Here is a 12,701-nt window from a genome sequence, read left to right on the forward strand (position 1 = left end):
TTTTTTTCTAGAAATTCCTCCAGGAAATTCTCCAAGGTTTTTTATCAGATTTTTTTTCACAATTTTCGTTATAGATTCCTCAAGAGATTCCATCAGAAATATCTCCAAGGATTCCTCTGTGAACTCCTTCAGATTTTTTTCAGATATTCCTCCTTGAATTTCTTTGGAATCTCATGCAGAAATACCTTCTGGGATTGCTAAAACAATTTTGCTGGATATCCTGCAGGAATTTCTCTTATGATTCTCGAGGCACCCAGGAAAAATGAAACATAAAAATGTTCAAGTTTCTCATCCTTGAGTTTCATCTGAAATTCGCCAAGTTTCGGTGAATATTCCGTAGCAGAGTTTATTGAAAGTGACGTAATAGCCACAATATTAACAAAACTTTCCAAATCCGATTTGGAAAAACAAAAAAATCTAAGAAAATTAGAGGAGATATTTCTGATGAAGGTTCTGAACGGGAGTCTGTATTCCTAACAAAGTAGCTACTGCGCCAATTCTGAAAGATGGAATCAGATGAGTTTCTGATGGCACTTCCATGAAAATCTGTGGATAAATTATCGATAGACTGAGAGTGAGACAAAGGGTGGTATGTTACAGTAGTGTGAATCGGTCTTATACGCTTCAACAAAACATAAACTTTTTTGCATCCGAAACTAAGATAACGCCCACATTTCATTGCTTTCAATCTTGAAAAGGAATCTAAAAAAATACATGTAATATTCAGTAACGCTCCAAAGCATAATAAAGACCATCCAGTTAAAGCTTCACATTTTATTATTGCTATTGTAAGATGGCAACACTATTATAGAAGAATCAGATAAGGCTAAATATGAACTGTTGTACGAATACATTGTATCGGGCTCGTCTCCATAATTTATGTGGGCTACAAATGCTATTTCATGTTACATACATTTTTTGTTGAAATCATGTTGCCTACTGCACTACAAACAGAGATCTGCGTCTATAATTCACTACAATGGGAATATTTCACTTGTTTATTATGGGTTGAGTGAACGTAACACGACAATCGTTTAGAATTAGCTTGAATACTTATCTTTACAATATGTTATTTCGGTTTCCGAAAATTATCGCTGCAACTAGCAAGACTACTCAAATAAGGTACACCGGATCAATTGAAAACGAGTGGGGTAAGATGAAACAACGAGTTAACATACTATATAATCGTGATAAACGATTCAAATTTCATATCACCTAGTATTTATATCGAACAATCCTTAATTGTAAATAATAAATTTCCAAATTGTTACGATATCCTTTTCAAAATTCCACCTTGCCCCACCCGTTTCAACTTGTCCCGGTGTAACTGAATATCAAACATCGATCCATGTCACTGGGCTACAAAACACAATGTCACTGTTTTGAGACAAAACATCAAACTGACACATTCAGGCAAGAATATGTAGGAATCAAGTGGCATCTTTGGTGTCATTATAAAGCAAAACTCTTGTAGCGGCTCGCAACACTGATCATATATTGCAAAATAAATTGAGATCCGATGCTTATAACTTCAAGTTTCTCAAAGAATTCTTTAGACGATTTTTTCAGGAGTTTCTTCATGAATTTCTCCAAACGATTTTTTTTTTTCAAAAGATGCAATTAAAGCAAAATATTTGTCACGAAAACATTCTTTCAGAAATTCCTCCAGGATTTTCCTTTAGAAATTCAAATACTTTCTAGAAACATTCTTATATAAATTATTGCTTTTCTTCAGAAGATTCTTTAGGTATAACTCCATTTATAATGGGATTTTTTCGGATATATATTTGGAAGTACCTACTGAAAATTCTCCAGAGATTCTATTGGAAGTTCTTTCCGGGGTATTTCTGATTCTTTCCATTTCCGATTCCTTCACATATTCCTACAGGCATTGTTTTGGATTCATTTAGACTTTCCTTTAGAGACTTCTTTAGACTTTGTTAAAAGATTTTCTCAACCATTCCTGAAGAAATAAAGTTTGATTCTTCAAAGATTTTTTTTGTTTTTGTAGGATTTTCTTCAAAACTTTTTCCAGATAGTAGTTTAGGAGTTTTTATATAGAAATCTCTTCAGAAACTGTATGAGAAATTTTATGAGAACTCCTCGAGAGGTATTTCTAGGAGTTTTCCTAAGATCTCCTCAGGAAATCCTCCAGGGATACCTTGGAAATTAATTGAGGTATTACTTCAAGAATTCCACCAGAACCTTTATCTGCGATTTTTGCAAGACATTTTTTAAGAGATTCCTTCTAAAATTCTTCTGCAGACTTTTTTCAATAATCCCTCCAGCAGTTTCTCCTAGGAATTACTTGCAGAGTTCTTCCAAAAGTATTGTAATATTATTTTCTAAACATTGAATGTATTATCCTAAACGTTTATCCAGAAGTTGCTCCAAAGATAACACCGGAAATTCCTTAAATATTTTTTTGTATAACTCGATAGAATCGTAGGTAGCAAACAAAAAAGGTTTTCCTTAACTCTACTGGAAAATAAACAAACAAAATTTTCAAGAATTTCTTTTAGGAGTTCCCAAAGGTATCACCATAAGGGATTTCTTGAAACAATCATCCGGGGATTTCTAGGAAATGCCTTCAAAATATCTGAAACAATTCGGCCGGGATCTCCAAAAACATCCCAAGAAAAACTGCTTAAAAAATCACAGAACCAATGTTTAAAAAAATCTTCGTAAGATTTTTTTCAGGAATCACTGGAAGAATTTTTTTGGAGAAACTCTATGAATAATGTCCACAGAAACTCCTGTAGAATTTGCAAATAAAATTTCAATGAGTTTCTGAATAACTCCATGTAAAAACTTTTGAAAAAATCCGTTTCTGGAATTCCTGAAGAAATCTTTAAAATTTTAATTAAGTCTGTGGAGATAAAAATATTTCATCAAAGAAATTTCAGAAAGAATACCAGCAGGAATTTAATGTTCCCTGTTGAAATCCTAGGAAATACTTTGGAATGTATCTTTGGATGATTATGTGAATATACTCCAGAGAAATCCATAAGGAAATTCCATGGATTAATTTTGTGGAGGAATCTCTTTAGGGGTTTTTGAAGGAATCCCCACTGGGATTCCCCAGGTAAGTTTTTAAAAGATCCTGGAAGAATTTCTGAAGGATATTTGTTATAATTTCTGTGGAAGTGTGTGGAAGATTTTCTAAAGAAATCTTTGGATTTCTTTCTGGATGTACCTTTGATTTTCTTAAAGAATTTCTAAAAGCATTTCTGGAGGAATCTACCGATTATTTCCTGAAAGTACCCTCCTATGTATTCCTAAAAAAATATGGAGCAATTTTTAAGGAAACCCATAGGAGCTTTACTAGAGAAACTTGAGGAGAAATTTATGGAGCATGCTTTAAAAAACTTCACAAAACAAATCTGTGGAATTTGTTTTAAAGGAATCCATGGAGCATTATCGGAAGCAATCTAGGAAAGTTTTTTTTATAAAAAAAAACTCGCAGGGAGCAATCTGTAAAAAATATTTGAGAAGAAACCTAACAATATTCTAAAGGAATCAATTGAAATCAGGGAAATCTCCGATGGCATTCCTAACAGAATTTCTAAACAGTTCCCAGGAAGATTTTTTGAATGAACCGCTTGAAGAATTTTTGAAGAAATATTTGGGAAGACGTTTGGATGAATTTCTAAGAAACATTTAAGATGCATGGTTTTAAAATTAATCCTTTAATAATTTTCTAGAAAAATATTTCAATTTTGGAAGGCATTCATGCAAGATTATCCAAAATAATCTTTCGGGACATTTTGGTGGAATAATGAGTGATAAATAGGAATCTGAACGACCTGTAAGAACCTAAGGAACTCCCTGAAGAAAATTTCTAAATTAAAGATACCACCGATAGATGTTTTAAAGAACCCTTAAATGAAGTTCAAGAGAAATTGGTAGGGTGATGCTTGAATAAATTTCAAAAGAAATTCCGGGACGAGCTTTTGAAATGCTCCCCGAAATATTTATTCAATTTGGAGGGATTCTTCAAGGAATGCCTGGAAGAAGTCTTATTGTCACAGTTTTTGCACGGGTACCGTGAGGACACAAAGAATGAAAAAAATACTACAAATAAATCGTAAACGGTTTCTTATTTTTGGAAAGAGAAATTTCCAGTACGTATGGAGGCACAAAAATGTAACATTCTCTTGAAAGTTTTTAAAAGGGTTGAATGATTAGGAAAATCGCATGACTAGGATGGTAGAATAAAAATTCCATAACAAGGAAAAGATGATTATTCTTACAAATTGGAGAAGCAGATCTTTAAGATTATTCTTTAATTGACAGAGCGTAAGAAAAAAAAATCAATTTCACGGGACATAAGTAAGACTAACAATAGGAATTCAAATTATTTTCACAAACAAATATGAGAGCGTAAATCTTGAATCATAGGGTGAGGTATTGAGGGTAATCCCTCCCACTACCCAAGTTCCGTAAAGAAGGCGCCCTCCGCATTTTACTGGAAATACGAAAAGCCCCTCCTTTGTCGCTTAGGCGATTTTCTTATATCCAGTGGGATAGAAACAAAACCTAATATCACTGCGAAGCAATATTCTTACATGTATGGAAGCACATGTATGTATGATAGTCACAACTGCATGAAGTTGATTCTGGAAACTCCGCATTTCGCAGTGTTGAGAACTCATTCGGTGACATCATCTGCAATCCACCATAACGAGCAAAAAGCGTTCAGATATTTAAATACACAGATAACTGAGCTCGTTTTGATGTACTTTGTAGCTTCGACCACAAAAGTACAAGCCTGGTGGAGTAGAAGTGATAAGTCTATTTATATCGGAGCACCAATATTTTTTGTTACAATTTGTCCATCGTTCACATGTGCTCTGTTGTTTACATGAAATCTTAAGTTCAAAACATAGTTTTAATGCCGGGTCCTGAAGCGCAGTGGTCACACATTCACTTCATAAGTGGAAGGTCATGGGTTCGATCCCAGCCCCAGCACTTGCAATTTTTCATCAGCTGCTCTTCCACTCTTCAGTGGCTGGCACTGAAGGAACAAGAGCCACTAATCAACATCATTGTGCTCATCCTCCTAGACCATAGACAGAGTAGATAGTCAAAGCAGCAAATAGGCAACCAAGTCGAGACAGTAGAATTAGAATAGAATACATTTATCGCTCACGTAGTGTCTAAGTGGACAATAGAGCAGTAAATAGGGTTAAGCGGTTAAAAAAACATAGTCTTTCAATAATTGTGTTTGTAATGTCATGAAAATTTATGCTAAACTTTTCGAGGTTATGGAAACTTTTATTGAATAGATTTTCGTACAGACGCTCTTCGCGTATCTCAAGTTTAGCCAGAAATAGTATGTGGCAGACTCCACTGTCAAGGACTGCCGGACATTGATCAACCAGTTATTAATATTTCTATCAAGAAATATTTGTAATCAACAACATTATCAAGCGATCCACCGATCGTGTTCTTTTTTGAAACGAATGGGGAACTATTCACATCCATATGGTTATTACTATATAACTTATCGATAAGATTGTTGGCTGGTCAGATAAAATTAACATCCTCTAAACTATGGATACACGTGGAATCTCAAACTCACCTTCCATTATCCCGACCGACGCCCCACACTCGTATCGTGTGGATCGGCTGCGAATTTAGTATTGTCAGCGTTTCTGGATCAATTAATTTTAAAGCACCTTCGTCTAAATCCATGAACAAGTCTTTGCCCTAAAAATCGTAACATAATCGTTAGTAATATTCAAATACATCTACCAAAGAGTCGACGAACTTACATCACCCCATCTACCCACAACGTCAAGCATTTCGTTTCTTCCTAGCGAAAGATCTACGATACACTTGTTGACCGCCTTCGAGGATCGCTCTGGCGTAAGATCCTCTTCCGCAATCTCCACCCAACCTAGCGAGCGTACAGCAAACCGAATTGGTCGATCGGTGTCCGATTTCAGTGGGAAACTTCGTCGTCTGAAACGGCGGAAAAATTTCATTAAATTTTCTCACACTGACAGCCTCTTCCAGCACATACTTTAGCGCTATATCCTCCCTCCGCCGCCGCTCGTCTTCCTGATCCAGCGCTGAGCTGGTACTGCTGCGGGTAACGGACGAGATGCTTTCGTGCAGTCGGCCACTGCTCGAAGAACTGGAACCGGTCTCCGGCTTCGGTGTTCCGTACAGGCTGGCCAACGTTTGCGAGAACATCGAGTTCTGGATGTAGCGAGGCGTCGGCGCGATCGGTGTCTTAAGCTCTTTCGGTGGTTCTTTCGGCCAGACTGGTGGCTCGCGTTGTATTGTTCCCGATTTGATGTGCCAATAGTAGGGACCGCCATTGTCTGTGGTCAAAGGGATTAGAAAAACTGTAGAGCGATGGAACATGATAAAGGGAGACGTCTAATACCTTCATGTTTTTCCCATCCCGGTGGTAGATCGTTGGTTTTGTCCTTGTCCTCGATTGCTTCAATATCTTCCTGTTTGCCTTTTTCCTCTTCATCTTCCTCCTCGTCATCAGGGACTACCTCTCCCACTTGTTGCTGCTTCTTCTTGTTCGGCACGGCATATAAATCATCAGCATTCAGTGTTCCAGCTATGTGTTTGATCTCCTCTTCTTGAGTCTTTTCGCTCTTTTCCGAGACTTCGTCCTTCTGCATTTCCGATTCGTTGGGTGATCCATCTAGCAACTTCTGTTTGTCCTTCAGTGAGCTGTAATAGAATTTTATAAAAATACTTTTCAAATTCTAATCACATCTTATCAAGTTACTTGTCCATCTCCTTCCCTTCCACCGCCATTGATGCAATGTCCATGTATCCTTTTCGATTGCTACCCAGAAGACTCGGATCCCGAACCAGGTTTACGCTTCCGGCAGGTCGAAGAGTGCCCTGCTGCTGCAGTTCGGAGATAATCTCCTCGTACAGATGCGAGTTACGCTCCATTCGAAGTGGATCCATATGGTAGTTGGGATTTTCGTAGCTTAGCAAGCCGTTCTCTGGAAAATAAAGAATAAAGGAAACTTTGCTGTTAGTAGGTTGTATAACAGATTTAAAAGTGTAACAGAAGAATGTCAAAAACTTCGACTGAATATTCCATGAAAATCTAAGTGCATTCTATAACACGAATAATGACATGAAAGCGGTAAGATTGGAAGCTTTACAACAAAAGTAATCAGATTATACAAAAAAAAACAAGTAATGTCATGCAAAAGAGCGAAAAATACTAATTTATTACTGATGAATTCACGTTTAATCCTATAGCAAACCCAAGTTTGAAATCCAGTGTTGTAACAGCCTCCATAATTGATATCGATTTTCTGTCCAAAAAGAAAATTGGACCACGAGGCACGAGGGTTCTCAGTTCTGAATTCAAACAAAAAATGTTGATGGTAATTTTCCATGAGATGTAGCTTTTGACAACATTGAGGGTATTCAGTTTATTGAGTTTTCTTCATTCACTCATGAGTTATATCTTTTCCAACCTATCAAATCAGCAAGGCACGTGGAACATTGTTTTCCACCTGCCGGCATGTGTGAACGCTGCGTTCCCAAGCAACAGAAGTTGCTTTTTGTTCTCGGTATAGAAAAGCAACATCCAATCGACCGTGTAGAAAGGCGAAGATAACAACACCAGACAACAACAAGATAATAAAATCTCAACACAGATGCGGGCTTACTGAAAGCTGCTTAATCGTTCGTACTGGGAAATTTCTGTTTTGTTTGGTCTTTGATAAACAGATTTTGCTTGGGTATCTCGCCACTTGGGCGGTGGCTTCTATATTCGTCTGTTTTCCACTATAACTCAGTCAATTATGAACCAATTGACTTGAAATGTTGTACACGGGTAGATACTATACCCATCTCATCGCATTCCAAAAATTGTGTCAATTGGTTCAAATTTGACTGAGTTATAGTGGAAAACAGACGAATATAGAAGCCACCGCCCAAGTAGTGCGATTCCCTACTTGTTGTGAATATCTTGTGCTTATACACCGGAATCTCAATTTAGGTTGTGTCCTAGGTTGAGTGCATTTAGGTAAAATCTATTTATGAACTCCTACAGGGGGTGGCCAAAATGTTTGGGATAGGCAACTTTTTTCTCTCACAAAAAAGTTCATCATGGCGTAACGTTTCATAGAGTGTATCGAATGTTTTCAAATTTTGACTGTTTATTAACTTATTATATGTGCATCAGTGGTACAATTTTAAGCTCGATTGGTTAATCTTTCGCGAAGTTATAACTGATCTGGTAAAACACTATTTTGAAGACTATCAATTTTTGAGCTGTTATATCTCGGAGACCAGAGAACCGAATTGAATGAAATTTTGAGCGATTATCAACAATATAGTGATGCTTAAAAATTTATCAGAACATAGATATTTTTTAACGTTGAGAAAAGTTATGATGGTTTGACATTTTCACCCATTTAGAGGAAAATGAGACAAATTTACTATACTGCACAAAAATTACTCAATGTGTTCTTCTTTTAATCCAAATAGGCTCTAATATATATTTTTATAGATATCTTATGAAAAGAAGTAGAAAATCTTTGGATATCAAAAACAAAATTTTATGACATTGATGTAAAAAAATGCATTTTTTTCGAAAAAGATCCAAAAAGTGTCAACTTTTTTCAACGTTGGAAAAGTACCCATGTTTTAAATGATTTTCACGCATTAATATATTGTGGATAAAAGTTCAAAACTTCATTCAACTCGGTTCACTGGTCTCCGAGATATGACAGCTCAAAAATTAGTAGTCTAAAAAATAGTGTTTTACCAGAACGGTTATAACTTCGCGAAAAGTTTACCAATCGAGCTCAAATTTGTACCAATGATGCACATATAATAGGTTGACAAACAGTCAAAATTTGAGAATATTTGATGCACTCTATGAAAAGTTACAGCATGTTGAACTTTTTTGTGAGAGAAAAAAAGTTGCCTATCCCAAACATTTTGGCCATCCCCTGTAGGTATTTAGCGATACCTAATTGAAAAAGGATTGTCTCCATATCAGTTGGAGTACTTAAGATTAGGGAAAAGCAAGGGGATTAGGTTGGTTTACGGGAAAAAAGAAGATAGAGGTAACCCAGACAACCTGGAATCGTATAAGATGTTGCTTAAGATGATAAAATGGAGGCCATATGCATGCCATCGCCTCCATTTAGGCGCATGTAAAATGTACGCATATCGCCTCCACTTTAGCATCTTTTGCAACATCTTATACGATCACTGGTTGACTGGGAAGGGGCTTTGATAGGGTGCGTTCAGGGGTGAGTAATGAGGAGGGAGCAGGGAGCATAGCGGATCTACAAACTTGTTTGTTGAAATGAAATTCATGCTTGCGTAGCTTCATGCAACTATGTGCTGTCAAAGGGAGAGTTTAATGTTTGTTTGAGAATCTACAAGATCTTCCTTGAGTATAGGTCATCAGATCTACAAGCGTAAAATGGTAGGAACGTCTTGTGCCTATTCTGAAACCACTTAAAATATTTATAAAACATCAAGGGGAGTTCCCTGAAGCTCACATGAAAGCAGTGATCCAGTGATCCAAAATGTATTTTCAAAAACTGTAGGCTTCTTAACCTCCTGTAACTTCCCTGAGACGCTACGAACCCACCTACCCAACCACACCCCCGCCCTCACTCACACGCCTCCGGAACCCCCTGAAGATCCTCTGAAGCATCCTAAATGGCCACCGAAAACCTCTCGGATCTCATGTATCGCACCTGAGACCATCTGAAACCCCCGAAAATACCCCTGTAACACCTCAAGAATGTCCCGAAAATCCTTTGAAATTTCCTCCAAAATGCCACCAAAAATCCCATTAAACCTCCTTGGACCCCCTGTAACGCACATACAACCCACCGAAACCCCAAACGTTCTTGTAATGTCTGCAAAACCCCATGACAATCCTCTGAGTTTCCTGGAAATGCCTCCAAACCCCCTGAAATCTGCTTAGACCCTCTGAAGTCTCCTGGCATCTCCAATTAGCCTTGTTAATATACCTTTGGATCGCCGGCGGGTTCGAATCCCTTCTGTATGGATATCCGTTCTCACTGGAACTTGGCCTGTCTCCCTTTAACTTAGTGTTCATTAAGTACTTCCACAGTTATTAATTGGGTTAGTAATAAATGAGTATTCACGAGTTGAAAAGTACGCAACAAATTCAGCTTCCGTTTTGTCTGCAACAAAAAATTTGGAGATCATGTCATTATCTGTCACCAGTAGGGATAAAGACTAATCGTCGCACCTTCTTTGTTGCAAGGCAAGAGGCACAAAACACCTCTTTTGTCTGACAATTCTCTTCACTGAGGCTAACTGAAGACACCTGCACGCTTTATGTTTGCTGATTCTTTGTCGTAATCACCTTTTGCTTCCACGTTACGATAAGTTCGTCAACGGTCTTTACGTTGCAGTTCAGCTCGTAATCTTGATGCTTCAGTGTTCAGAATGAGACGGATTGTCATTAAGAAATTCGAGGAGCACTACAGTGCGGGTAGCAGCACAGGTAAATGATGGGCGCCAATAACACAAAACACTTGAGCCCAGCTATTCGTTACTGCAGCGGTTCCCAAACTTTTTGCTATCGCGGCGCCCTTTGACATTTCCAAAAATGTCGCGGCGCACCAAAGTTTTTACCAATTTTTTTTTTAAATTTTGGGCAACTTTCACTTTACGGTGTGCAAGACAAAATCGTGAAACACTTCTCTAATATCATGTTTTCAGAATTCAATATTTGGAAAACTATTTTTTAAATTAATTTCTCAAAGATAGTTTAAATATTTGTAAGATTCCAAAAATCATGTTAATTTCATCATAGAAGTTTAAAAAAAGAAGAAACTCAGATGTACAGGTAAAACAAGCTGCTGAATTTCCAACATTCAGTCAAAAATTCTAAAGCGTTTGCAATAATAAAAGAATTCTTATTGAATGAAATTGACTACACAGAGCTTGACCAAAGCTTCAACTTTTTGCGGAAATTGCAAAGCAACACTTTTATTATTTTGGAAAATTTCGGCAAACTGGGACACATGAAGAGATTGTAAAGACCTGCCAGGTGGGCTTTGCTTGAACTAATTTTCATAAATTTCAACTTAACCCTTTGGTCCTGGATTGGCCATATATAACCCCATTTATGAAACCGAGCATAACGAGTTCAGCGAGGTTGCGGCAATACTGATGAAACAGTCCGGTTCAAAAAGGTCAAAGCTAGCTCTTCACACTACCAGATCGGAAAACCTGCATGCCGCTAAGCTGTTCCGAAGACCTTGTAATTATTCTGAAAAGAACGTAAATAATGTTCATGAAATTAAAACTTTGGACAAGATATAGTAAAATCAAAAGCTAAGCTTATGCTTAAGAATTCCAAAAACAATTTCAAAAACTTGAAATTTTAAAATGTGGTTTAAATTGATATGTTTAAATAGGATACCAGAAATCCTATGAAACAATCGAAGAATCAGGAAAGATTTAAAAAAATGTGAGCGACACTAGTTTTACTAATAAAAAAAAATTAAAAGTGTTCCGCAATACAAATCAAGAGTTTGTTTTTTTGTTTCGTCACAAAAGCAAAAATCCTGCGGCGCACCTGGGAAAGGTTCGCGGCGCACCAGGGCGCCGCGGCGCACAGTTTGGGAATCACTGCGTTACTGTATTTGAACAAAACCCTACTACAGAACCGATAGCTTTCGGGAAGATAAAGTCAGTTCCATGAGTTAGTAGGTTAGTGTCAGGCCCTGCGAGCCAATCGTAAAGCAACAAGTAGCGAGAAGCCAACAAGAGAAGAATACAAACCGTTACCAATGGCATTAACCACATCGACGAAAAGGGACTTGTGATGGGAAGCTCTATGCATGGAACCGTAGATCTCTTAACTTCATCGGGAGCGCCCACATACTCACCGATATACTTAAAAGAACGTCGGAAGCGTACCGCTCCAACAGGTTTGTTGGACAGCATCTATTGATTGATTTGTCTTTATTAGAGAGACTTTCAGCCCTTGGCTGGTTCGTCTCTTCAGCATCTATGGTGTGAACGTTTAGAAGTAATCTACCAGAGCTACGACAAGAGGATCAATTTTTAAACATCGCAAGCATCGACTCTAACCACTACCTGGTGATGCTCGAATTGCGCCCAAAACTTTCCGTAATCAACAATGTACGGTACCGACGGTAGTCTCGGTACGATCTATAATAACTGAAGCAACCAGATGTTGTCTCAGCATACACGCAGAAGCTCGAAGCAGCGTTGCAGTACGAGGACGAGGCGTACGAGATGTAAGCTTACACCGAACCCCTCCACACGACTGGTGTCAAGCAACCTCTAGAGACACTGGCCGTGTCCAGTGGCCATACTAGACGTCGACCTGGTTAATATCGATACCAAGAGTACCTTTAGTCGGAACGGGGCGGAATCGATTATTGATGTTACTTTTTGTAGTCCTGGTCAAACAAGTAGTTCGAGCTGGAAGATAAACGATAGCTACACTCACAGCAATCACCTGGCGGTTCGCTACAGTATCGACTACAACAACAATAGGCAACAGGTAGATGAAGAAGTGGTTAGGTCAAGGTCAAGCCCTCGCAGGTGAAAGACATCATACGTCGATGAAGAGTTATTAAGGAAGGCACTCCACCGTGAGCGAAACCAACTTGGTTTAGACGGCGAAGAGCTGGTAGCGATGCTCTCGCGTACATGCAATGGGACCAAAC

The 12,701-nt window shown here is 38.0% G+C and overlaps 1 protein-coding gene across 13 annotated transcripts in view; it reads right to left on the reverse strand.

Annotated features, from left to right (window-relative positions):
* LOC109420362 (protein Fe65 homolog) overlaps positions 1 to 12,701 on the reverse strand; it is a 408,519-nt gene that overhangs the window by 61,389 nt on the left and 334,429 nt on the right. For all 13 annotated transcript variants that reach the window (XR_009999499.1, XM_062860991.1, XM_062860996.1 and 10 more), the window contains 5 exons: positions 6,758 to 6,983; positions 6,398 to 6,699; positions 6,029 to 6,332; positions 5,778 to 5,967; positions 5,585 to 5,712 (listed from right to left, as the gene is read on the reverse strand). Coding sequence is in view for 12 of the 13 variants with exons in the window: in XM_062860991.1 (XP_062716975.1) it covers positions 5,585 to 5,712; positions 5,778 to 5,967; positions 6,029 to 6,332; positions 6,398 to 6,699; positions 6,758 to 6,983 (1,150 nt within the window). In the remaining variant the exon portion in view is untranslated. The remainder of the gene's footprint in view (positions 1 to 5,584; positions 5,713 to 5,777; positions 5,968 to 6,028; positions 6,333 to 6,397; positions 6,700 to 6,757; positions 6,984 to 12,701) is intronic.

This window comes from Aedes albopictus, chromosome 3 (assembly GCF_035046485.1).
Source record: "Aedes albopictus strain Foshan chromosome 3, AalbF5, whole genome shotgun sequence".
Classification (NCBI taxonomy): domain Eukaryota; kingdom Metazoa; phylum Arthropoda; class Insecta; order Diptera; family Culicidae; genus Aedes; species Aedes albopictus.